General features: G+C 41.5%; 1 protein-coding gene and 1 long non-coding RNA gene across 12 annotated transcripts in view; one reads left to right on the top strand and one right to left on the bottom strand.

The window, feature by feature from the left end:
* The window catches only part of LOC124513545 (uncharacterized), a 27,461-nt gene continuing 1,192 nt past the window's right edge, over positions 1-26,269 (bottom strand). Inside the window, exons 2-6 of one of the 3 annotated variants that reach the window (XR_006962419.1) lie at positions 23,029-23,262; positions 19,194-19,329; positions 16,203-16,262; positions 15,786-15,889; positions 1-657 (exon numbers count right to left, since the gene is read on the bottom strand). This is a non-coding gene — a long non-coding RNA (uncharacterized LOC124513545). Of the gene's footprint in view, positions 658-14,818; positions 15,890-16,202; positions 16,263-19,193; positions 19,330-23,028; positions 23,263-26,269 lie in introns of those variants that run through there. The other 2 variants (XR_006962418.1, XR_006962420.1) reach the window with 2 other exon arrangements.
* The window catches only part of STRADA (STE20 related adaptor alpha), a 27,036-nt gene continuing 1,953 nt past the window's right edge, over positions 1,187-26,269 (top strand). The window contains exons 1-10 of one of the 9 annotated variants that reach the window (XM_047081646.1): positions 1,191-1,285; positions 9,003-9,082; positions 10,763-10,820; positions 13,088-13,116; positions 19,065-19,167; positions 20,047-20,168; positions 21,857-21,965; positions 22,078-22,201; positions 23,715-23,886; positions 24,409-24,513. In XM_047081646.1, coding sequence (XP_046937602.1) covers positions 9,047-9,082; positions 10,763-10,820; positions 13,088-13,116; positions 19,065-19,167; positions 20,047-20,168; positions 21,857-21,965; positions 22,078-22,201; positions 23,715-23,886; positions 24,409-24,513 — 858 coding nt within the window. In that variant the 5' untranslated portion in view covers positions 1,191-1,285; positions 9,003-9,046. The other 8 variants (XM_047081638.1, XM_047081643.1, XM_047081637.1 and 5 more) reach the window with 8 other exon arrangements.

Raw genomic sequence — 26,269 nt, forward strand, 5'->3', positions numbered from 1 at the left:
TTGGCCTCCACTGGGCCTGAAGCCTACTTAAGAGAGAGAAAAAGAGAGAGAGAGAGTAGTGAGGGCCGTGCTTTGGAATGTCAAAGGACTAGGTAACATCAAAGTGCTGTACGTAAAATTGAATGAGGCCCCGAGGCGCGTTATCAGTCACTAGGCAAAGTTCACATTGAGTTTCAGCGTCATTTATCCATCAGTTTGGATGCGGCAGAACTTCTCCCCCATCTTGGAAGTTAGACCAGTACAAATCTGTGTTGAGGGTCAGAGTTGCGAAGAGCCAGTGTTCAATACTTGATGGGCTACCTAATTGTGAGTACACGCCCCACCCCGAGGGTAAGTCACTGGAAAAAACCGCAGTCTCACAGATCTGTCTCACTTGGTTGTGTCCTCCTCTGTCAAGACCAACACAGCTCGGCTTAGGCTTGACGGGTTTCTACAGAACGCCTCTCAGAGTTGTGCACTGGGAAGGATCCAGGGACGTAAAGATCCAGAAGGGGAAAAAAAAGTTCGCGTTAGTTGAGCTATTTTTCCTCCTTTTACAAATAAGGAATCTGAGGCACAGAGAAGGAGTGGGTTTCCCCTTTGCAGCTCGTTTGGTGCTGGAAGGGCGTTTGAGAGGTCTTCAAAGAAGAGTGCGAAACAGCTTTTTCCATTGAAGTACTGCCACACAAAATGAGAAAAAAAAAAGTTTTTTTAAAGTAGCCAAGTCATCAGCTATTTGCCCTACTCTAGTCCCTCTGACTCTTCATTATTGAAATTATCCTACTTCCTGCTGCAGGGGCGCGGAGGCTCCCGGGAGCTCTTGTCGAACCCCACAGGCCCCACCGAGGACGAGCTAATGCCTTCGGCTTCCACACACATGGGGAAAAAGATCCCTTCTGTTAGAGACAGACTGCGTCTGATTCCGTCAAGGACCGAGCTAACTCTGAAGCGAAAAGCGCATTCTAAGCGGCCGCAAAGGAAGGCCCTCCGCTGGGGCTGGACGCCCCCGAGGCGACGAACCAACCGTTGGGGAGCTGCCCCACTGGCTCGCAGCTGCGGGGGTGGGGCGGAGCTTCCTCACACGCCTGGGCCGGGGAGGGCGGAGCTTCCGCGCGCGGGCTGAGCCGGGGCGGGGTGGAGCTCTCGGCCACCAGCCCTCCCCGGGTCCCGCTACTGCGCATGGCACGTTGCGTACCTTCTACCCCCCCCCCCCCCCCCCCCCCAGCAACCGGCCTGGCTGCGCGGCCCTAAACTCAGGAGGCGGAGCTGAGACGGGGTCGGGACTGCTTGCTAACTCCAGGACCAGGTACCGGGCTGGCGGGGCCGCCTGGTGCGCTCCAGGACCAGTTCTTTCTCGCCCTGACTCCGATTCCATCTCCTCAGGGGCGGGCCTTCGTCAGATCGGCCATCCCGGCCCCCCCTCACCCTCCACGGGCCCCTTTTTCACCCAGTTCCTCGATTCCCGCAATGAGGGACTGCAGCCTGAGAGCAGAATAGGCTTGGGCCTGCCCGGGAGACACCGGAGCGGAGTTGCCGGGAGAGGCGAGCGCCTGCTTTCCGTACCCATCTTACCCCCCACACTTCCAGGTGGGGAACCTGGGGCCCAGGTGTCAGTTTGTCCTGCTCAAAGAGGCGGCCGATCCTGTGTTGACCTCTTCCGCTCCCCCCCCCCGTCCCCCCCTCCCCGATCCCATAACCCCAATTTCCATCTATCCCAGGCTGGACAGGCAAACCCCCTTAGGAGAACGATTTAGGTGACTCCCTGAATCAGCAAAAACAAAGAGCTGCTAATTGTCCTGTTTTCCAAGAATGTTTCAGCGCCCACAGTGGATTTGGGGTGGAGATGGGCGGTGGGGGTAGGGAAGTGAGCTCGAGGGAAGGGGAGTGGTTAAATAAAATTGTTCAAGTTTCCAGGAAATGGGGAACTAATTTATCAGCCCAGCTCTCTGTTAAGATATCCTAGCATATTCTAATTTGATTCCCTCAAAGAGGAAAAGCCATTAGTATTGGTCCCTTTCTTATTGTATACTACCTGTTGAAGTAGAACCGTATTCCAATATGTATTTGAGGGATTAAGACAGTTCTTCACTGACTGATTGATACTGTCTAAAGACACCCAAGACTTTCTTGTCCCTGAGAATTGAAAGCAAGTCTCACCCGGTTACCTGCCTTAGGCCAGGATCCTATTCAGCCATTAGTTACAGTGCTGAACTGGTTAAGTCTGTTCCCCCAGCCTTTGATCAGGTTTCTTAGAATTTTGTGACTCAGATGCAGTGTTTATAGTTGTAACCCCAGACATTGAAGAAGTTTAGGAAAGCAGTGACAAAAATAGGGAAAAAAGAAAAATAAATCAAGGCAAATGAATTATTTCTATACTGTTTGGCATCTGGTCAGCAGCATTGTCAAATCAGGCGATGTCTTCTCAGTCATCTTTGTATCTTCGCACACACTTCGCACAAGTCTTGACACTTCTCCCTATGTTTCTGTGTTATCACTCTGGCTTCTAGAGCACGGGCTTTGGAAAAGATCTAACAAGTCCTCTACCACTTGCCTGTGGGGAATTTGGGGCACTTAACCTCTTTGAGCTTTAAGTTCCTGATCTGTAAAACGAGGATGATAGCACTTATTGTGAGCTGATCTCTGTGAAACGTTTGGCACAGATCCTTGCACATAGTAAGTTCACCATAAATGCTTACTTTTTTTTTTTTTAACTATTAATAATTTAACAGATAAGGGAGTGCCCATATTATGTGTTGGGCAGAGTAAAGCAATAGTGAACAAGACTCTTGGCAGTTAACATTGTGGTAGGTGTAAGGATTGAATACTGAGACTGAACACCTAACATAAGTGGGGGCGGGGGGAGCGGTGGTCAGGGAGAGCTTCTGTAGCACAGGACACCTGAGATGAGTAGTAAGCAGTGACAAGTCAAAGTTAACCAGGTTGGAGGAGCAAAAGTGGTCCAGTAAGGGAAGCAGAACCTTTAAAGTTTTTCCTTTGGGCTCCATTTCCTACCTGCCTTCAAGTGCCATGTCCTAAGTATGGACCTATCCCAAGGCTTGCTTCCCAGCCTGCTTTGCTCTCCCCATTTTCTCCTTTGGTGAGTTTGTCACTTGTAGAGCTTTAGCTGCTAACTCCCAAGTCCACATAGCCATCTCTAATGTGTCTCTTCTAACTGACTGCTACACCTTCCCATTTGGGATGCATAACTACTTTCTCAACCTCATTATGATTTAAAAACTCGAACTCATCATTCCACTTAAACCACTTCCACCTCTGAGTTTCCTGTTTTGTCGCTGACACGCTACTCTTTCCCAGTTCCTTGGGCACAAAAAAATCAGGAGTCATCTGAGTTGTCCACAAGTAGAATGGGTTCCCTGATAAGGTAGAGTCTCTAGTGGGGGAAGTTTTCAAGCAGAGGTTAAAAGTAACCTTACATTCAGGAGTTTGTAAAAGCTGTTCCTCTGAAGGGTGGAGGATGGGCTAGATGACTTATGGTGTCCTTGCTAATTAAATATAATTTCTTTATTTTTCCTTCTCCCCTGTCCATCTATTTCTTACCATTCCTTCTCCTACAGGCTCTTATCACCCCAAATATGGTCCACTGGCATTGTGTTCTAACTGGCATTCCTTTCTCTGGGTTTTTCACCTCCCCTTCTCCCATCCCTTTGCAGATTAATATTCCTTAGAATGTTCCTTCCAACAAGGCTTCTCAAACATTAGTCAGTACGATGGTGCACAGATCAGCAGCATTACCATCATCTGGAAGTTTTTTAGAACTACCAGGCCCCACTCCAGATCTCTAAATCAAAATCTGCAATTTTAGCAGTATCCTCAAATGATTTGAATGCGTAATAAAGTTTGAGAGACACTTAGACCGCTGTTCTGTGTTTGTCACCTTTCTGTTCAAAACCTAGTTACTTCCTACTGCCTGGTGAAGAAAGTCGATACTCTTAGCATTCACATAAGGCCTCTTCATTGTTCTCATATATGTGGACTTGTGCTCCTATTACTGGCCTCACATTAAGTGGAGAGTATGCAAGTGCCAACACATTTATCAGTATATTTGGTTGGTCATTTATCATTACTGAGTGCCTACCATGTGATAGGCACTATTCTAGAAACTGGGAGATACATGTGTGGACAAAACAAAGAATGTACTAAAAATCAGTAGTAATACTATTTCATGCTTGGAATTGCTGTTTTCTTTAAGTTGTATTTGACATTCAAGCCCCACCCCCCATCCCTTCCATAAAACTATTCAGGTCCCTTGTCTTTTCCCTTTGCTGAACACCATAATGAATTACCTGTTTCTACTTGTGCATTCCCCAGACTTGCTGGATTAAAATTTTTGAAGGGGGGAGTTTGAGCATCCAAAGGTTTTTATAACTAACAAGTTAATTTGAAACACATCCTGGTTTGGGAGCCAATGGTTCAGATAATAAATGAAGCTGTTGGTGTGGTGGTCTAGGACCAGTTTTTAGGTTTGTTATATTAGTTTATACAGTGTTTTGGGATTGACTTTATTTTCTATTGCTAGTATTTTTCCAGATCATAGGCAGTTCCTTCAGATAAAAATCATCTTTTTATCTACATTAATATTCTATTTTCTTTCTGTTGTAGACTACATATGGATGTGGACTTTGTTTCCTCTTAAATTTCTTTTGCATGATGCTTTGTGTTTAATGTTATTAAATAATGTGTATTCTAATAATCTTTTTTTTCTTCAAATTCAGTCAATATGTTTACTATTTAATGCCAGGATAAATGATTCTTAACATGATGATGATCTTCTGTAAGAAAATTATGATAGGGGTGAAGATAAATGCAATTTGATAAAAAAAAAAAAACAAAAAAAAAACTATAGATTATTTTGAAAGGCCCCCCCCTCCCCTGGATTGAAAACTATTTATTTGATTTCTCTGAAGCAGTTCTAAGGATTCCTAGAAAAAAAAAAAGGAGGAATTTGGCAGTGTTTTTTTTTTTTCTAGACTATTCGAAAGCATTTCTGATTATTTTAGTCATTTGACTTTTTTTTATAATTAAAAAAATTTTTTTTAATGTTTATTTATTTTTGAGAGACAGAGACAGAATGTGAGCAGGGTAGGGGCAGAGAGAGAGGGAGACACAGAATCCGAAGCACGCTCCAGGCTCCGAACTGTCAGCACAGAGCCCCACGCGGGGCTTGAACCCACGAACCATGAGATCATGACCTGAGCCGAAGTCAGACACTTAACCAACTGAACCTCCCAGGTGTCTCTCGTCATTTGATTTTTAAAATCATTTTTGTTGTGGGGTGCCTGGGTGGCTCAGTTGGTTAAGTGGCTGACTTCGGCTCAGGGCATGATCTCGTAGTTCGTGGGTTCAAGCCCCACGTTGGGCTCTGTGCTGACAGCTCGGAGCCTGGAGCCTGCTTTGGATTCTGTGTCTCCCTCTCTCTCTGCCCCTCCCCTGCTTGCACTCTGTCTGTCTCTCTCTCAAAAATAAACATGAAAAAAAATTTTTTTAAAAATCATTTTTGTTGAGATGTAATTTATCCTCAATAAAATACACCTACATTAAGTTAATGGTTTTGTTGAGTTTTTACAGATACACTTAGGTAACTACCATGTAATCAAAATACGGAACATTTTCATCACCCAAAAAGTTCTTGTTGTTGCTGAGTAGTATTCTGCTGGTATATATACTACATTTTGTTTTTTCATTTACCAGTTGATAGACGTTTGTTTCCAGTTTGGGGCCAATTGTGAATAATGCTGCTATGAACATTCATATACAAATCTATACGAACATATGTTTTCATTTCTTTTGAATAGACTACCTAGGAGCAGAATTATTTGGTCATAGGAAGCTACTAAATTATTTTCCAAAGTGGCTATACTACTTTGTATCCCTATCCCCATATATCCCCATTAATGTATGAAAGTTCCTTTTGGTAACTATCCTTGTCAAGCACTTGGTATTGTCAGTTTTTATTTTCAGCCATTTTGGTAGGTGTGTAGTAGTATCTCATTGTAGCTTTATATACATTTCCTTGATGACAAGTGATGTTGAGTACCATTTCATGTGCTTAGTGGCCATTCCTATATCTTCTGTACAAATCTTTTGCCCATTTTTTAAATTGAGTTTTATTGAATTGTAGAAGTTCTTTAAATATTCTGTATATAAAATGTTATGTACACACACACACACACACACACACACACACACACACTGTTTTCTCCCAACTTGTTCATTTTCTTAGTAGTATCTTTCAAAGACAGAATTTATTAATTTTCATAAATTTATCATATTTTTCTTTTTCCTTTCATGCTCTTGATATTCCTTTTTTTTTTTTAATTTTTACTTATCCTAACATCATGAAGATTTCCTCCTCTGTTTTATTTAGTAGTTTTAACTTTTTCTTTAGTTCTGTGATCCACGTCAAGTTAATTTTTGTGTATGGTGTAAGGTAAGGGTCAAAGTTCATTTTTTCTAAATAGATAGACATTTGTATTCGATTATTTTTCCCCATGGAATTACTTTGTCCTCTCTCTGGAAAGAGATCTATTTCTGGATTCTCTACTCTGCTTCATTGATCCATTTGTCTATCCTTAAACCAAAGTACACTGTCTTGATTACTATAGCATTAAAGTAAGTCTGATCAGGTATCATAAGTCTTCTAATTTTGTTCTTTTTTGAAATTATTTTGGCTATTTTAGGTCCCTTGTATTTCTGCATAAATTTTAGAATCAGCTTATCAATTTCTTTTAAAAAGTCTGCTGGGACTTTGATTGAGATTACACTGAATCTATAGATCAACTTGGAGGGAATTGACATCTTCACAATATTGAGTCTTCCAATCTATGAACATGGAATATCTCTTGTTTAGCTTATCTTTAATACCTCTTAGCAATGTTTTATAATTTTCAACATACATATCTTATTTATAATTTAAGAAAACGCTCCTAATTATTTTATGTTTTTGTTGATACTGTAAGCTTTCATTTTTTTAAATTCATTTTCTACTAATTCATTGTTAGTATATAGAAGTACAATTGTGTTTTGTAATTGACCTTCTTTCTAAATTCATTTTTTAGGTCTAATGTCTTTTTTGTAAAATATTTATAATTTTCTATGTATACAATCACGTTGTCTATGAATAAAGGGTTTTAAACCTTCTTTTCCAATTTGTATGCCTTTTGTTTCTTTTTCCCTTTTTGCATTGGCCAAGACCACCAGTACAATGATGAACAGAAATGATGATGAGATAACAAGAAAATTCTTGTTTCGCTTCTGTTCTTAGAGGGAACTCATTAATTCTTTTTAAGTATTAAAAGAATTCATATTAAGTATGATGTTAGTGATACATTTTTTATGCATATCTTTTACCAAGTTGACTTGGTAAATTCTATTTCTATCTTGTTCCTATTTGACTATTCCTAGTTGCATGAGAGTTTCTTTTAAATCATGAATGATGTTGAGTTTTTTCAGATGCTTTTTCTCCATCTATTGAGATGATTGTATTTTTTTCTTGTTTATTCAAGTAAAATTACATTGATTTTTTTTTTTTTTAAGTAAACTCTACACCCAGTGTGGAGCTTGAACTTGCGACCCCGAGATCAAGAGTCGCATGCTCTACCAACTGAGCCAGCAAGTGTGCTTCATTGATTCACTTTTTAAAATTCCTTAAAATTGGTTGTTTTTTATTTGCAAACAACTTCAGACAAAGACAGTTTGTATACATTGATTCATTTTTTAATGTTAAAACTGTCTTTCATTTCTGAGATAAACCCTATGTGGTCATGATGCATTAAGCTTTTAGCCATTCTAGATATAATTTTAACTATAAGCAAACATAAAAGAAGATCAGGATGACATGAAAAAAGATACATTTGAGAAATGGCAAAAGGTCTTGGAAATGTGTAACCAAAGATTTAAAAAGTAATAGAAGGGTTAGAAAATAAAATGGAAGGAATCTCTTGGAAAAGAGAGTTGTAAAATAGGAGTGAAACAAGCATAAATTAATTCTAGGTAATTCTAGAAGTAAGTCTTCAACTATTAGGAATTCTGTAACATGAAAACAGAGGAAGTGGAGACAAAATTATCAAAGAAATAATACAAGAATATTTCTCAGAATTGGAAGATCCAGATTTCCACCCTAAAAAGGTTGTTGCAGGGTTGCCTGGCTGACTCAGTCAGTAGAGCATGTGTCTCGATTTTGGGGTTGTGAGTTCAGCAACAGGGGGATGGAGGGCCTTGGAAAGGCAACCTCCAGGGAAAAATTGGAATGGATGAGTTTGAATGTATGAGAAAATATATTGATAAGATGAATAGCAGAGATATTGAAGTACTCAGAAAAAGTTAACTATAGCTGTATGGGAAACCAAGCAAGTGAAAAAGAAATGAATCCGTTATTAACTTTAGGAAAACAAATGGTGTATAAGAAGAAAGACATGGTCATCTCTAACTGTTTGCCTCAGCTCTAAACCATGTTTCCACAGTCATAGCAATGTAAATGCAGACTGTTGATTTAATAAAAAAATTATGCTCGAATTATGTTGGGAGAATGAAGGCAGGAAACTAGGGTGCAGGAAGGTGATATAAGAGAGCTTAGTCTTCATCTACCACAGTAGTGAAGTTAGTAGGTAACTGTCTCAAATGGATAAGTCATGGCCATGTAAACATTATTTAAGAATGATAGTAAAAAGGATAAACTTGAAACAGCCAAAAGAACTGAAGGTAACTGCTCTGGGAAAGAATCAGTGAGGAATTTGGTCAAGAGAAATTTGAAAATTAAAGAAGAAACCATATAATAATAAACCTGTCTTTTCTTATAGAGATTGCAGTATCTCACAATGTACTTGGCCAGTACATCCAGTTTTACTGTCACTGAAATGTTCTGTAAACAAATCATTAGAATCTAGAAATGTGTAGATCTGGTACAGTGCTTTGAATGGTAGACTCATAGTAAGTTTTTGTTAATCAAAAAGCATTTTTATAAAAGGAGATTTGACTAATTCAACCTGTTTATATTTCCCTTTTAGGTTTAAATTTTTGAAATTGAAGTAGGTCTACACATTAGGAACTCATGTCTTTTCTTGTAAGTAAACCAGAGCGAATTAGGGTGAGTGTTTCTATTCTTCTGGCTTTACTATTTTTATTTTCTGTAAAGCAGTGTAGGTGGTGTTTTTATATGATGCTCAGAATCCTACAAACATGAGGGATGTAGGAAGTAAAGCAGACATTGCGGCCTCCACTCCCGAGGAGAGAGCTTGCAAGCAGAGGGCTGACCAGAGACACTAGATATACCCACCAGCTTGTCCAATAGAGAAGAAACAAGGTGGCTTATTTTATGAATATCAGTCATACAAAATTAAATGAATCAGTGACACTTTTCACTGTAGATATGTAACTGTTAATAAGCTGCCCATTTCCTACGTATTTTCAATGAGTTTCTATGTTTTAAAAATCAGTATCAAATTGTAATTATTGGAACACATTTTCTAAGTATAATCATAGGTTTAATTGGAGCGTCTTTGAACATGAAAAATGTTACTAAACCTGAAAACCTCACCAGCTAAAATGACCCCAACAAACACTGGAGTTAGCTTCTTTATAATAGCTTCCATGATGTCATAAAAAAGAGTATTGTATTCTATTTATTATCTATTATCAAGTATTTGATTTCTAAATGCAGTAGTTATTATTTTAAAATTTTGTAACAAGATATAAGTGCTATGACGCATGAATATATCACTTTCTAAATATTAAAGTATACGTTATATTTTGTGATACAGTACATATGATTTTTTTATACCAAATTTTTTACTTTGGGTGTTCCTTTTTTTTTTTTTTAATTTAGAAAAAAATTGATATAGAGAAGGACAGAGAATGATGTTATAGTTCCAATTCATGAACCATATTATGCAGCTTGTTTTTTTGAATGTTAATCTTCTTTTTTCTTATGTTTGTATATATAAGAATAATTTATACTGGAAAGAGTAAACTTCACTGTTAATTAAGAGGAAAAAATAGAATCTCTCCTTAGTCTGAACTCTGCCAGGTGGAAAGAATGCCCCCAAGCCAAACTTTAACACCAGTCCTTAAGTGAAATGCAATCTTGATACTGTTACTTTTACATGTGAGCTTCTTTTCTATTTCAACCTTGCCTGGTTCAGGTGACACCAGACCATTGATCAGTAAGGAAATCCAATACTCATTGGAAATAGGACAGTAAAGTGAACCACAGATTGGTGTTGCTAATTTGGTCCTTGTAAACTTGATAGAAAATGTAAGTGTGGTGATGATGTTTTTAGAAATCCTAGTGGATGAAAGAACATGCAGCTTACTGTTTTCTTTTACAAACTAATAGAGGATTGTGAAAAACAGTTTCATCTCTGTTTTCTGTGTTATGAATTTCAGTAGTATTTTTCACATTGGCATTTATGATCCAAAGCATCTGTAATAGCCATTGAATGAGTAGGATGGAACCAGAAGGTAGCTGTATATATAGGAAGAACAAAAACATTGTTCTTGTTTAGGGCCAGTCCTACATGGTTCTCATCAGTCTGTGAGATTTAAGGATTATTTATCAAATTAGGCACAGAAGGATAGAGGAAGGAATTAACCTATTGTTTTCAGTTGATTTATATTAAAGATTCTTTTTAAAACTTTTCCAGAGAAATGCATCTTAACTATACTGCATGATTCTGGTTTTGTAGTTTATTTGTTTGTCTAATGGCTGATAGCTAATTTTTTGTGGCTTGGAAGAAATACTAATTCTCTTTGGGGTTTTCCTCTTTAGCGGTGGGTCTCGGAAAAGTTCATTGTTGAGGGCTTAAGAGATTTGGAACTATTTGGAGGTAAGTACAGTCTGGCATTTAGCCATCACTTCAGGATAAACATTACTACTCTTGTTGACTAAATCAATTTATAGAAATTAGCAATTCTAAGGGCAGGTGTAAATTACAGTTGTTATATTTGTTTGGCTCCATTTTGAATCTATGGTTTCCCAAAGATTTGAGGACTAATCTGGCAGTTGACCTTGATCTGTCTTGATTGTTAGAAAGTCAGTATTTACTTAAAGGCATATTTATTTCTTCTAAGTATTTGTCCAGTTAAAATACATATTCTTAAAGGAAAAAACCTAAGTGTTCAAAAGCTTCTAACCTTGAAGATTTTAAAAATAAAACTATAGTCAGGACAGTGGTAGCAATGATATAAAAGTTCTGGTTTTACTGATCAATCTAGTTGACTCATCTTTTCGTGGTAGAAATTATGAGACTTAGGAGAACTAAGGGAAAAAAATCTGTCAGGACAAAAATATTAACTTCCTGTTGTAAAATCCACATGTTGATTTCGGAAGTAGCCTTGCAACTTTGAGGTTTAACAGGGCCAGGCATTGTCTTTGGCTGTTTTCCAATTGAGTCTTTTTGAGAACTGCTATGTTAATTTAAGGCAAAGAAAATTCTTTTCTATACAAATGATCATATTAGAGCCCCATTCTTTGTGTCTGAATACCAAAGACACTCTCTTCAGCTCCTATAGTTAAAGAAACAGGTTATCAGATTGAGTGTGTTGGTTGACTGATCCAAACAAAATACCCTGGGGTAGGCTCAGGTCATTGAAAATTCAAACTTTTTAGTTACTAAATGGTACCTGTTAATTTATTTTCCCTAATGCATTCAAAAACTTCCAGAGGAGTATTATTTGTGAACTCTGTCAAAATGTTATGTTTTAGACAAATGAGAGTTTAGAAACATGATGAGTTGTTTTTGTTTTAGTTCTGAAGAATAAAAATTAGCCACACAGTAAAGGAAAAGCTAATGGAACAAAACTACAGCATTCTGGTCCTCTTCTCATTTTCTTCTCATCATTAACAGGAATACCATGTTTAAAAGTAAACATTGGCCCTGGTGAAAATTGAGTTGGAAGTCCAGTTTACAATTAGTTAAAAATATTACAGGATATGTGAACTGAATGAAGGGATTTTGGTTTCAGTGTCTTGAGTGTGGGATCTCTGGCGGTCTTTTGACAATTGCCTCATCACTGACTGATCTGAGGAGAGTGAAGAGGTTGTTCTGTATATTGCTTACAGCTTGATGAAGTATATATTATCAAATTTTATACAACCTGGAATTTGCCTTCTACTCTGTGAGACTGGGCTTGATTTCCTTTAATCTATTCACTTGGTTTTTTACCTTTAACAGACTGTCTTAAGCAACTGCACCTGCCATTTGTGTACCAGAAAACTGATGTCCAAGGCCAAAAAAAAAAAAAAAATCTTATTTTGACAAATTGAGGCTAATTCACTGTGCAGCCAATCTCCTTCAATAATACAGTTGGATGCTCTGATTTCTAATTTAAGATATTTGGAGATGTGTGATCATTCCAGTACTTTCCAGTTAAAAATCTACTTTGATGATTTTTTTCACTTTTATAGAATGGAGAAAATAAAAAGGACAGATACAGAATTTGTCTGATTTAAGAGCAGAATGTTATCTCCGTTGCCCTTTGCTTTATTTTCACCAAGGGTAGCAGAGGCCCAGAAAGCCCTTGCTTTATTTGTGTTCAGAATAGAATGTATGTGTCTGGTGAATCTAATTGGGTTATGGTCTCACATGTACATGTTGCTGCTAAAACCTTTTTTGCCTTTTTTTTTTTTTTAAAGCCTGTTTTCTAGCCTCTGCACTCTCTGGGAAATAGCCGGCCATCTCTATAACTTTATAATGAATTTTTTGTTCACAGTATAAGACTCTGAAACCAGCCTATTGAAACTAACATTGTGCTGATGGAAAGTAAATGTAAGACTGGGATTATAGCAGTTGAGTTATACTCAGAAGAATACCCATAGAATAGTAGCCTTGCCATGTTTTCAAGAGCCATAGATTCATGTTGAAAATCCCATCTATGTGTAGTGTTTTTACTCTGTGTGTGTGTGTGTGTGTGTGTGTGTGTGTGTACGTACATGTATGTGTTTATATATAGCACTGCGGACACTTTTTACTATAATGACTCTTAGGTGGTTTCTATTAATAAATGTAGTTCTAAGTGTAGTAATTGCTGTTCTGAATGTGGATGTGTCTTCTGCTAAAAAACAAAATGCCAACAATCAATTTCTCTACTCCAGAGCAGCCTCCGGGTGACACTCGTAGAAAAGTAAGTGACTTTCTAGGCTTGAGCTTTATGGCTGTTGCATGGGAATGACTTCTTGTGGAAATCTGTGTTTTTTGTTGGCTTATCATTTTGTGTTTTTGCTTATTTCATTGAGTTTTATTTGTAGTATAATTCTTTTACTTGTGGAAAGTCAGGTTTCACCCTGGAAAGATTTTGACCTGTACTTTAGAAGCTGAAAAAGTCTCAGGCACTTTTTGCTCTCTCTTGGGGATTAAGGTCTTCTCCCCTTCCCAACCTTACCAATTGCCCAGCGCCCCCTCCAAAAAAAAGAAGAAAGAAAGAAAGAAAGAGAGAAAGAAAGAAAGGAAAAGAAAAGAAAAAGAAAAAAGAAAAGAAAAGAAAAGAAAAGAAAAGAAAAGAAAAGAAAAGAAAATTTCAACAATCTAAGATATGGTTACTTTTAGTGGCTAGTGATACTAAATTTTTCCTCTGTGGTCTATTGCTGATAGATTTCAGTTCACAGAGATACTACAGAGCTTTCCCTAGATTATAGGCAGGATATCAAATCTCCTACCTTAAAATCAAAACCACACATTAAAAAGTACAAAACAGAAAGTGTACTTTTTTTTTTAATTGGCAAAGGTTGGAAGACTTGTTCTGTTTCCTACTCTTGTAGTTTATTTTACCAAAGTAAATAACATCACATGTGCACAGATGTGCACAGTGTACCAAGCTATTTTTGATAATGTGAATCAGTGTCTTCTAAAGAGAGAGGATAGGAACGCTTTTCTAAATAAACTTCTTCTTTTCAGATGACAGACATCTGCACCTTTGGCAGGCAGCCCCAACAGCAGAAGGGTGGTGACGTTGACTAGGAATTTCTCTTTGAGTGAAGCTTTGACTACGCTCTAGTAAGGAGCACCTCTCTATCAGATCCAAATATTTTCCAGTCAGGAGACTAAAAACATTCCCTATATGATCAGTTAAATATTTTTCCGGATGAGAATGCCCATTTTATATAATTTTTATATTTTCACAGCTGCCGGTGTTATGCCAAGACTTATCCTGTGTGAAACCTGTGGGGGGTTGGATGTAGCATTTCACAAATATAGTCTTTGTGTGCTCTCTTGTATTTTGTTTTAAACTCTTTAAACAATGTTATTTTATGGTGCTTTCTGGATATCAGTAGCTTATGTATTTTTCAAATGCTTCAAAATAAACAACAATGCTTTTCATGGTGGGAAAAAACTAAGAAGCAGCTTTGCTAGAATTAGTTTCTCTAGACAATTTGAGATTATATATCATACTAATAAAGCTATGCTGTGCTGTGTTTTTTAAAGAGACTGGACTAAACATTTCATCCTTTTCATCTGAATTTTGTCCTTTTCTAACTCTGAAACAGTCTACTGAGCTAACCCGCCTCTCTTGTGGCGATATCCCACCAGACCTCTTCCTTTCAAAACACTGTTTTTGTTTTCCTAAATAAAGATCGGTTTCTGAGTTCAGACTTGTAGAACATCCACAATGTAGAAATTGCCCATTTTAGGAGTGTTCCCAGTGAGACAAGGACAATAACCAAGAGACAAATTCATTTCTTGCAATTCCAGATTGCCAAGAATTCATATTCCCAATTAACTAAGGAATTGTATTTCCTAAAACTAACACTTTTGAGTATTATTCTGTAGTCAACAGAGATAGTAGAAATATTTGGTCAAGTTACTACCTAATCATATTAGTAGTTTAATCCATAATTTCCTACCTTGGCTCAGCAAGTGTATGTCTTCAGTGTATTGCCTAGTAGACAGCATGTCTTATATGCACTTCTAGCAAGGAAGAGGGTCATAGGTAATGAAAAAGTATCTATCAGTAGTTTTTCCCATGGGAGTTTTTTAAAATGCATTTAATAAGCACTTTAATCTCACAACTCCAGCTGTCCTTCATAGCCTCTTTTTCAAATTAGAGAAATATTTTGGAGTTTGCCTGGAGATCAGGGGGAAGACCTTCAAATATATAGTGGTTCTAGATTCTACCTGCTAAAAAATGCAGTACTTTCTCACATGCAGGTACCAGATTCTGATCTATAAAGTGCCCCTAGCAGCAGGGGATCCAGTGAGTGCGTTGCATGAGGGCTGGTTTTTCCAGTATAGGTCATTATGTTGAACTCTGTCTCCAGTGGAACTGGCTGGTACATGTAGCCTACTGTCCTCTTTAACTCATGGGAATGACAAGGTCATGGCCAGGAAACCTCAGCTCAAACTTGTTTAAATCATCTTTTTATGTGCCAGCATCACTGTAGGCATTGGGAATACCAAATTGACAAGACAGTCAGGATCTATACCCTCATGGAGCTTGCATTCTAATTGAGGAGGCAGGCAACAGATCAATGAACACAATAATAACTACTGTGAGGAAAGTAAAACAAGATGACATAATAAAGTGACCAAGAGCCTACTTTACTTTCTGCTCAGAGTCCTCAATGCATAGATGACATTTAAGTTGAAATCTCAATGGTAGGGAAGAAGCAGCTATGAGAAAATAGCAGGGGCAGGAAGGAGTAGGGCAGGAATGTTCCAAACCAAGGGACTGCTGGTGTGAGCTTCCTAAGATTGAAGTGCACCTGTTCGCATGGGTCAAGTGTAGCAAGTCACAGGGATGTGGTAAGGGATGAAGTCATTAGAAGTAGGCAGGGGCCGAATCATGTGGATACTCACAGATCAGAGTAGGGACTTTGGGTCTGAAAGCCACACCCTGGGTTTTGTGTTAACTGATGACGCCGATTTTATGAGGGGTAGATTGATAGTTGAGAAAACAGGATCTGTAGAACAAGATTACGCACAGGTGGTGAGAGGTATGAAGTTAAGGTGGGACTCAAGACTAACTTAGCTTGCAGCTTATAAATTCTAAACAAATGGTAGGTTGCCATTTCAGAGCTCCTGGTTTGGGCTTTTTGCTCAAATTACTACTCTGTTTTGTCCCATAGTTGTGTGTGTGTGTCTCAGCTGGCAGAGGCACTTGGGATTATTCTGAACACCACAGTGTCAAGAAGCCACAATGGCTATAAATGTTCCTAGAACGTATTTTCAGAGCATTTGAAAACAGATAACTGTAAAAGTGAAAATCAAACCAACCTTAACTATTGATCAAGCTCTACCCCGCATACTCTGGTTTCTCCATTTTCTCTGTTCCATCTTATTTGTTGAACAGGAGAGTGACCAAACAGTAGGCAGCAAAAGAGGGAGGAAAAGAATAGAATTCACATTTACTGAATACCTATGAAACACCAGGTAGCACTAAGATCTTTACATATTTTATCTCATTTGTCATAGCAACCCTATAAACTGGGAATTATTCCATTAATGAGACAACAGAGATCCCAAGAATTTCGCGTGATTTACCCACGGTCACAGAGCAAGTGATAGACCTGAGTTCAAGTTCTGCCTCTGTCTGGCCCCAGAGCCTATAGTCTTTGCATAATACCATATGTTTTACTTAAAATAGCCTTTCCCAAATTACCTTTCCCAAAATTTAACAGATATGAGATACAAAAGGTTCTCTGGACAAGTAGATTTGGGAAATGCTAGGTTAAACAAATTAAACAAGTTTCCTTACTACAAAACTTCTTGAAGCCATTTTATGCCAGCACACCTTGTGATTCTCCATGAGAGAGAATGCTTCATTTTCTCATTTAATTGGATGTGTAAACCATTTATATGTTAACTGCCAATGTCAGTGTTCCAGGCGGCCTACTTTGGGGAAATCCTACATTAAGACATTCCAGTAGAGAAATGGACAAGAGACACAAAGAGCCAATTTCACCTGAGAGAAAACCCACATGGCTAATAAATACATGAAAAGATGCTCAATTTCATTAGCAATCACGGAAATATAAATCACACTCACAATGAGATTGGCAAAAAATTAAGTCTGATTATACTAAGTGATGGGGGAAAATGGATCAATGAGAACATACATACAGTACTGGAGGGAGTGTAGATTGGTTTAACCATTTTGGTAAACAATTTTGCATTATTTTGTAAAGTCGATTGTTCATATACTCTGTAACCTAGCAATTCAGTTTCTGGGTATAAGCTTTAGAATATCTCTTGCATATACACATCAAGAGACACATTCAAATGGGTTTCTAATAGCACAGTTCATACGAGGAGAACCAGAAACAACCCCAAAAGCCTATCAACACTGGAATGGATAAACAGGTATATTCACAAGATGACTCTTACACAACATGGGTGTACATACAGCATGGCTAAATACAACAATATGGGATGAATCTTGGAAATATAAAAAATTGATTGAATTAGAAATTTGCTGACAGGGCTCACTTTTGGTTGACTAGATTCCTCTTACTGTCATACTTAAGTGGTGCAAGAGGAAGAACCCCACTTGGTTTCTTTCCCCTTGGCAGTTCCATCAACTCTTGAAACCGGATGCCCTTGAAACGTCAGGGATCCCCAGCAAGGAGGTACCACCATGTCAGAACATTCTTGACTCCCTGTCTTCTGGCTAGTGCTGAGTGAGGGGCCTTTCTTGTGTTCACAAAGATCTTTTCCTAACTAGAGGTCAGCTTTAGGAATACAGCATATGTGGGGCGCCTGGGTGGCGCAGTCGGTTAAGCGTCCGACTTCAGCCAGGTCACGATCTCACGGTCCGTGAGTTCGAGCCCCGCGTCGGGCTCTGGGCTGATGGCTCAGAGCCTGGAGCCTGTTTCCGATGCTGTGTCTCCCTCTGTCTCTGCCCCTCCCCCGTTCATGCTCTGTATCTCTCTGTCCCAAAAATAAATAAACGTTGAAAAAAAAATTTTTTTTAAATAAAAAAAAAAAAAAAAAAGGAATACAGCATATGAAATTTGAGCTGGCCTAAGGTACTCCACCTCAGTAGGAAAGAGGATCCAAAAGAAAGAAAAGTATGGCCCCTAAATCACACAAAGAAATTTAGGTCTGAGCCTTTTGAGCTGAAGGGAGAGTTGGTCTGCCATCAATTTTGCTGGGCACTTTTCCTTTAGGACCTCAAAGCCCAGAGGTGTGATGCCCACATCCTAACTGGTTGAGGTCCAGCTTCATTTACAGCAGGAACCAGGAAGCAGGTCACTTCCTCTGCCTGGGATGATGGCTGAGACGTGACAGCCCTGTGCCTTGCCTGCAGCCCTATGTGTTCTGTTTTCTTGCTTCACTTGAAAATGTCAGAGAATTGGGCGTCTGGGTGGCTCAGTCAAGTTGGGCGGCCAACTACAGTTCAGGTCATGATCTCGCGGTCTGTGAGTTCGAGCCCCGCGTTGGCTCTGTGCTGACAGCTCAGAGCCTGGAGCCTGCTTCCGATTCTATGTCTCTCTCTCTCTCTCTCTCTCTGCCCCTTCCTTGCTTGCTCTCTGTCTCTCTCAAAAATAATAAACATTAAAAAAAATTTTTTTTTTTTTTTAAAGAAAGAAAGAAAATGTCAGAGAATGATTGGTCTGGGCTCTTGGTTTGCCTAAGAGGGTACTTCTTATGGCCAAATTTCCCCTATAGCAAAATTCAGCATGTGACCTTTGGAGTCTTGTAGTCAGGGCCCTAAAATAGGACCCCAATACAGCAGGAAATTCAAGAGAACCCTTCACTTCTCCATCCCCCTTCTCTTTTCTAAACATGCCTTTCTCTAGACATCCTTTCCCCAAGTAAGAATTTCATAATTTTTAGCAAATGAGCCAATTGTTGGAAAGGACAAACAAATCAACAGTTGACTAGGAACCAGCCCTGTCCCCTACCCCCATTTGTAGATGGTGCTCACACTTACTGGCTCTGGTGTTAGTGCTAATGACTACACTGAACATCTGGTGTTCTACATTTCTCATCGAATAGTGTTGGACCTATTTCTTTGACCCCGAGTCAGAATTTGTATGTTTAGATGCCAGTCTCCTTGTGGGTCTGAATCACCCCCTCCCCACTCCCATCCCACACCCAGTTTTCTCTTATTAACCTATTTTTCTTTTTCTTTAGACCAATGAGGCGAGCTCAGAGTCGATAGCATCCCTGTCTAAACAGGAGATCATGAGTAGCTTCCTGCCGGAAGGAGGGCGCTATGAGCTACTCTCTGTCATAGGTAAGGTCCTAGCACTGCTATTTTACCTTCAGGCTCCTGGGCACTCCTGTGGCCTCCTCTGCATCCCCAGATCAGCGTGTGCCAGAGGCTGTCAGCTAGTTAGCAGGACTCAGGGTGACAAAACTGGCTTTTGTGACTCTCCTTTGCTTCTGTCTTCCAAATCTGGGAAAAGAGATCATGTTACCAGGAGAGAAGCTCTTTTTTTTTTTTTTAATTTTTTTTTTTCACATTTATTCATCTTTGAGAGACAGAGAGAGAGCGTGAGTGGGGGAGGAGCAGAGAGAGAGGGAGACACAGAGTCTGAAGCAGGCTCCAGGCTCGGAGCTGTCAGCATAGAGCCCGATGCGGGACCCGAACTCACTGGCTGTGACATCATGACCTGAGCCAAAGTCAGACACTTAACTGACTGAGCCACCCAGGCATCCCTAGGAGAGAAGCTCTTTTGCAATTTTTTCTTTTTGGCTTCTGATGTCCTGGACCATAGGCACTTCAAGTGGTTGGCTGAGAAGGAACTGATAGGAGAAAAATCAAGAAATGTCAGCCACAAGGGGAATTGTTAGTGAAAGTTTTGAGTTTTCTTTTTATTATTATTTTTTTTAGTGTTTATTTCTGAGACAGTGAGAGACAGAGCATGAGTGGGGGAGGGACAGAGAGAGAGGGAGACACAGAATCTGAAGCAGGCTCCAGCCTCTGAGCCGTCAGCACAGAGCCCGACGCGGGGCTCGAACTCACAAACTGTGAGATCATGACTTGAGCTGAGGCCGTTCGCTCAACCGACTGAGCCACCCAGGCGCCCCGAGTTCTCATTTTAAATCAAGTCTCTTTAAGGCTACCTCTGTTGCCATTGAACTTGTTCATGACATTCTCCTTTTCTTTTAGGCAAAGGATTTGAGGACCTGATGACAGTGAATCTAGCAAGGTACAGACCGACAGGAGAGTACGTGACGGTACGAAGGATTAACCTGGAAGCTTGTTCCAATGAGATGGTGACGTTCTTACAGGTAATAAAATGTGTTGGGACACTTCAAGGATGGGCTCTTAGTTCCAATCGCAATTACAAGGCAACTCTTACATCTGTCTTCTGAAAATAGCTGGCAGAAAATGAAGGCGGACCAAACCAGGAAGTTAACAGAAGCTCTTAACGAAGAATCGTGGGCATTTGGCACTAAGGATTCTGTAATTCTGCTCAGGCCAATTTATACTCCCTTTTTCCTCTCCAAAGATGCGTTTGTGGCTCATTTATTCATTTATTTACTATTCAGAGAGGCCGAGTAACTTGCCCACAGTCACACATACTAGTGAGTGGTAGAGACAGGATTCAAACCCAGGCAGTCTTGTTCCAGATTCGGGGCAGCCTGCTTTGCCGTGACAGCCACCTTCTGGCTCTCATTGTCTTGTTTCCTGAGGTTCCTTTCTGTTGGAGAAGGAGGTAGCTGCCCTCTAGTTACAGGGGACACCACAGATCTGAGAGCAGCTGGCAGGGGCCTGGGTTCCTCCCTGACTCAGGCTTGCACCGGGAGCTCTTTAGATTCAGGGCCTGGGTCAGTGTGTTTTCAGCAGTTTGACTGCAACCTATCCCTCTTCTTCATCACAGTGTTTCCCTGAATTCATGCTCTTCTGATGGTGCTCTAACACCCATTCGTGTTCAGAGTAGTTTTGTGGGTCTGAGGATGGGACCGAAAGTCAGTCCCAGCTTAGTTATTTGGGAAGAAAGATATCTGAGTTCATTCTAGAGCATGTTGGACTTTAGGATTCTTTTTTAAATTCTTTGGAGCAGTAGATAGGCAGAAAGTATTGCCTGTTTGGCCTTTAGCTCATGTCCCAGAGGCCAGGACCCCTGAGTTTCTGTAGTTCTTTTGTCCAAATTCATTCTAAAATCCCATAGGTCTGACACTTTCTGTAGCTGCTCTCTCGCTCCTAGGTTGCTGGAGAAGTACCTTCGGCTGTCTAGTAGTTCGTGTTTGCTCTCTGATAACTTTGTTTCCTTGTCCTATCGATTATAACATTTTCCTTTTAAGAGGAAAATGTTTTTTGTTTTCCTTTTTTTATTTATTTTATTTTTTTGATGTTTATTTTTGAGAGAGAGAGAGAGAGAGAGGGTGAGTGTGAGTGGGGGGAGGGGCAGAGAGAGAGGGAGACACAGAATTGGTTCCAGGCTCTGAGCTGTCAGCACAGAGCCCGATATGGGGCTCGAACCCACGAACTGTGATATCATGACCTGAGCCGAAGTCGGATGCTTAACCAACCGAGCCACGCAGGTGCCCCAGTGTTTTTTGTTTTCTTATCTTAAAGAGGAGTTCTGTGCCTTGGCCCTTGAAGTTGAACTAAGCTTATTACTTTATAAGTCTTCAGTCAACTGTTGGTTCTCATCATTTCTGACGTGGCGAGCTGTGACCCTCTACCGTGTTGTTAGCAGTTTCGCTGTTGGTGGGGAATTTTTCTTGAGGCTCCAAGATTGGCTAGTGGAGCCAAACGCAGGCAGAAGCTGGCAGAGCAGTGCTGGCTTCCCTGTGGAGACAGCAGAGCCTGGCTTCTCTCATGTGGGTGGCCACCTGCTTGGGCTGCTCCCAGGACTCTGAGAAGAGCTCCAGGAAAGACTGGGTCCCCATGTTATTCATGCCACCACCTTCATGTTGAGCGTCTTCTTCAGCACCCCTTGATTCTGACTTCTGCTTACCATTGTTTTCAGGGGGAGCTTCATGTCTCTAAACTCTTCAGCCATCCCAATATCCTGCCATATCGAGCCACCTTTATTGCAGACAATGAGCTGTGGGTTGTCACATCATTCATGGCGTATGGTGAGTGGAACAAGGGTCCTGGCAGAGAGGTGCTTTGAGAACGCTGTTGTCAGCAGGTTCATGTCTGTTTCCCTTCTTTGTTACCCTTCCCCGTGTCCCCACAATTCTTCAGGTTCTGCAAAGGATCTCATCTGCACACACTTCATGGACGGCATGAATGAACTGGCGATTGCTTACATCCTGCAGGGGGTGCTCAAGGCCCTGGACTACATCCACCACATGGGATACGTACACAGGTGCATTCTTAGGCATAATCGCCCTTGACAAGAGCAGGGATCTGTGCCCAGGAGCCCTCAAGTAAACAGGGGAAGGGAGGAGAAGGTTGACTGAAGTTAGTGAAGTCAGAGTTTAAATCAAAGCTTGGGATTTTGTCCTTGCCTCTGACTTGGTAGAGCATTTAGCCTATCGGTGCCAACTTTCTCTTTACTGAGCAGCTCGGTCCTGAGTGCTGTGTGAGAAGAACATCTGGCATGGGCCTCTGTGCCCCACCCCCCTCCTTCCTTGGAGCACCTAAACTTGCATGTGTGCCCCACAGTCAGCCCTGTGCTGAGAGGCTGGGGCGAGGGGCTGCTTAATAGATGGTATTAGGAGAAGACACTCACAGTAGGGAAGCTGGACCCTTACCTAATTCCACGTACAAAGGAGCACTTTTCAGATGGATTAAGGCCTAAATGTCTGATATAAAACTACAGACTTGGATAGAAGGAAATATTTTTGTGACCTGAGGCACAGAAGAATGTCTAGATATTTTAGAAGCACAAAACAACATATGATGGATTTGATTATATCAAGATTAAAGATATCTCCGAAAAAGAACACCATGGACAAAATTAAGAAATGGGTGACAGCATGCAAGATGTTAGCTGTGTCTAGAACACACAGGAGATTAGTAACAAGGAAATTATGTGAATCAATAAGAAAAGGATAAGCAAAGCAACAAAAATGAGCAAAGGGTTTGAAGTTTATAGAAGAGGAAACCCAAAGGACTCTCAGTATGACCAGACACTCAAATCTAATAAGAATCAGAAAAGCAAATTAAACAGGAGGATGTCACCTTACACACCTGAGACCAGTGTCATTTGGAGGCTGGCTGAAGCCCAGTGTGGTGAGGTGGGGTCTCCTGGCCACACAGTGGAAGATGGCCCAATGCAAGCAGTCAGGGTCACTCGGCACTGGGGCCGTCAATGCTGCTCTGGGGGTACGCCCCAAAGAAACCCTCACACAGGCCTCTCAGGGGACATATGTAGATGCCATCATTCATATCCATGGTGGTTAGAGGCAGCATCAATGTTCCTTCCTGGAAGAAGGGGTCAGTAGAAGTGTTCGATCCCACCCCAGAGTGCAGGTGGCAGTTAGAAGCAAAGGTTGGTTGTATGCAGGTGGCCACACGGATGGATCTTACAAACAGCACTGAGGAGTGAAGGAAGGATGGGATGCATAACACAGTACCTTTAGGTAAATTGAAAATATATGGGTATCACACCATGATCCGCTTTGTAAGAATACCCACAGATTCAAAGCAGTGGTCTGTGAGCCTAAAAGAACTTTATCAAAATATAAAGATTTAAAATCTGGTGGTATGTAAATTGGGTCATGCTATTTTCTCTTTTTTTATGCATGTATTATATTAAAATGTGTTTATGTGTATATAATATTTACCTAGTATGTGAAGATCAGAGGTCTGTGACGTGAAGGGCTCCTGTGGCCCCGTGACACCCTCTCTCTGCTCCCCACCCCACCCCACCCCAGGAGCGTCAAAGCCAGCCACATTCTGATTTCCTCGGAGGGAAAGGTCTACCTGTCTGGTTTACGCAGCAACCTCAGCATGATCAGCCATGGGCAGCGGCAGCGTGTGGTCCATGACTTTCCCAAGTACAGTGTCAAGGTTCTGCCTTGGCTCAGCCCAGAGGTCCTCCAGCAGGTCTGTGGACTGAGTCCTGAGAAGCCCCTATCCCTCACCAATTCACAGTTTCCCTAGGGAGCCCTCAGGAATTTCCCCAGATGGGAGTGCTCTGCTTCTGAGTGGAGTAAGGGGTTCCAGAGGGAGGGGTTCCCTGCTGGTAGCTGGACCCGGGAGGCCTCTCAGCCCATTGCACATGGTGGTGTTTCCCCTCTGTGGGGTCCCAAACTGGACCTAATGCTATTTCAGTTCCCTTCAAAGACCTTCCTTATAGGAAGAGTGAGCATTCCTAAAATACTCAGTGCTCTCCACATCCTTCCACTAAGCAGGAGTATGGGGACCCACACTTCTCCCTGCTTGTTACACAGCATCATCCATTCCTTTACAATATCAGCTACTCTTCAGTAGTACAGGCAAGGAAAGTGGGCTGCATTTGAGACAGATACTGTCTTCCTCCCCTCGGATGTTGCCCCATGCTGGTCTCTGCTGAGAACAACCGTGGCTACAAATGGAGTGATCTATGGCTTTTTTCTCCTGACTTAGAATCTGCAGGGTTACGATGCCAAGTCTGACATCTACAGTGTGGGAATCACAGCCTGTGAGCTGGCCAATGGCCATGTCCCCTTTAAGGATATGCCTGCCACCCAGGTGAGCCCTCAGCCTGTTTTCCTTCTTACCTGCCCACCACTGCCTTCCCCTGCTGTGGGAGGGGACCCTGGAGAAGGAGAGCCCAGGAGCAGGCCCGCCACTGACTGTTGCAGGGCCTGGAGCAGGTGTGCAAATGGAGGCCCACATACCATGTTGTCTATTTAGATGAATTTCATAAATTTACAAAATATGTTCTGTCCTGCCTTGATAAATATACCTGGAAGGCCAGTTTCTAATTTAGAGTTCTCAGGCTTCTCGGGTTCTGTGCTACCATATTCTGGCCAATACCTTTGGAACCTCCAGCCTACAAGTTCAACATCTGTTCATGCCCCTTACAATGACTGTCCTTTGGCCACTCCTTGGCACACACAGCCAGTGGCATAGTCTACCTTTGGGAGACAGACCGGGGAAGAGGCTTATCAGGCTTTATCAAGTCTAGGAAGCAGACTCGGGTCATTTCGGCAAGAATTACCTGAATCCTAAGTATCTGGAGCATGATCTAGAACTGGGAGGGGGTGGAGGGGTGGAGGCTCTGAGTGAGCCTCTCCCTTGAACCCACAGACTGCCCTGTGGGAATAGGGGCAGCTAGAGAGTGGCCAGAGGGGAGCTCTGTAGAGCAGGGGACCCAGGGAGGCTTCTGGGAGGAGGTGACATTTGAGTCTTGAAGGCAAATAGTAATTGTTTGCTGTGTGAGGAATGGGAACCAGAAGGAAACTTAGGCAGAGAGAACAGCATGTGCAAAGACCCAGAGTCAAACAGGGATAGGATCTGGGGAATAGCAATGGTTACAAATAGCTGAAGTACAGGTGCTTCTGGGGGGGCTGCTGGGTGATGTTGCTGGAGCAAGAAGCCAGGGCAGAGCATGAAGGACTTTGTGTGCCACACCAGGGCATTTGGTTCCGGTCCCAAACCACATGGAGAATTGCTGAAGGCTTTTAAGCCCAGGAGTGATAGCATCAGATACATAGTTCAGAAAGATCACAATAGCAGGTAGATTAGATCTAGCAGACTCATTAGGAGGGTATGGAAACCTCAGTAAGAAGTCTAGAAAATCTAAGTAAGAGAGTCACAGAAAGTGCTCAGGAAAGGTAGGCGGCTATTTAAGGTGAATGAGAGGTACAGGAGCTGCACTATCCAATAGCATCTTCTGAGGCAGTGGCAGCGTTCTCTTATCTATGCTGCCCAGTACAGTGGCCACTAGCCACCTGTGGCTGTTGAGCATTTACAGTGTGGCCAGTGAGGTTGAGAAACTGAATTTTAAACCAAATTTCATGTAAGTATAAATAGCTACATGTGGCTGGTGGCTGCCACATTAGACAGCACAGCTCTAGAGAGACTTCTGGGTTCTGGCCTGGAAGTTCAGGAGGACAACCCCAAGGGCAGCAATCCCCAAGCTGGGGCTGTTTTGCATGTGTGGCATCAGAGGACTTTGTGGCACAGCTGCCCAAGCTTAGTCGGCCCTTGGGCACCCTGCTCCGGTGCAGCGACAACCCAGGGCGTGCCTGACAGGCGCTGTGTAACACACCCCTCCCGAACCACCTGGGCACAAGAGACTGGGGCTGGGCTCCAAAGACAATGACCTGACAGCCGCCTTCACCCTAGGGTGAGTGCTCTACAGTTAAAAGGACGTGAAGAAGTCTTATAAACGGGAGAGAAGACGGGGACCTTCCTTGCAGCCATGGCGGAAGGGTGCATTCTTGCAGGCCCTCTCCTCCTCTTCCCTTTGGCTGAGCTGGGGTATGGCTGCGGAGCCAGT

The sequence above is a fragment of the Lynx rufus genome, unplaced genomic scaffold (genome assembly GCF_022079265.1).
Source record: "Lynx rufus isolate CCGP_SWC_20201006 ecotype Redwood Valley unplaced genomic scaffold, mLynRuf1.p SCAF_18, whole genome shotgun sequence".
NCBI lineage: Eukaryota > Metazoa > Chordata > Mammalia > Carnivora > Felidae > Lynx > Lynx rufus.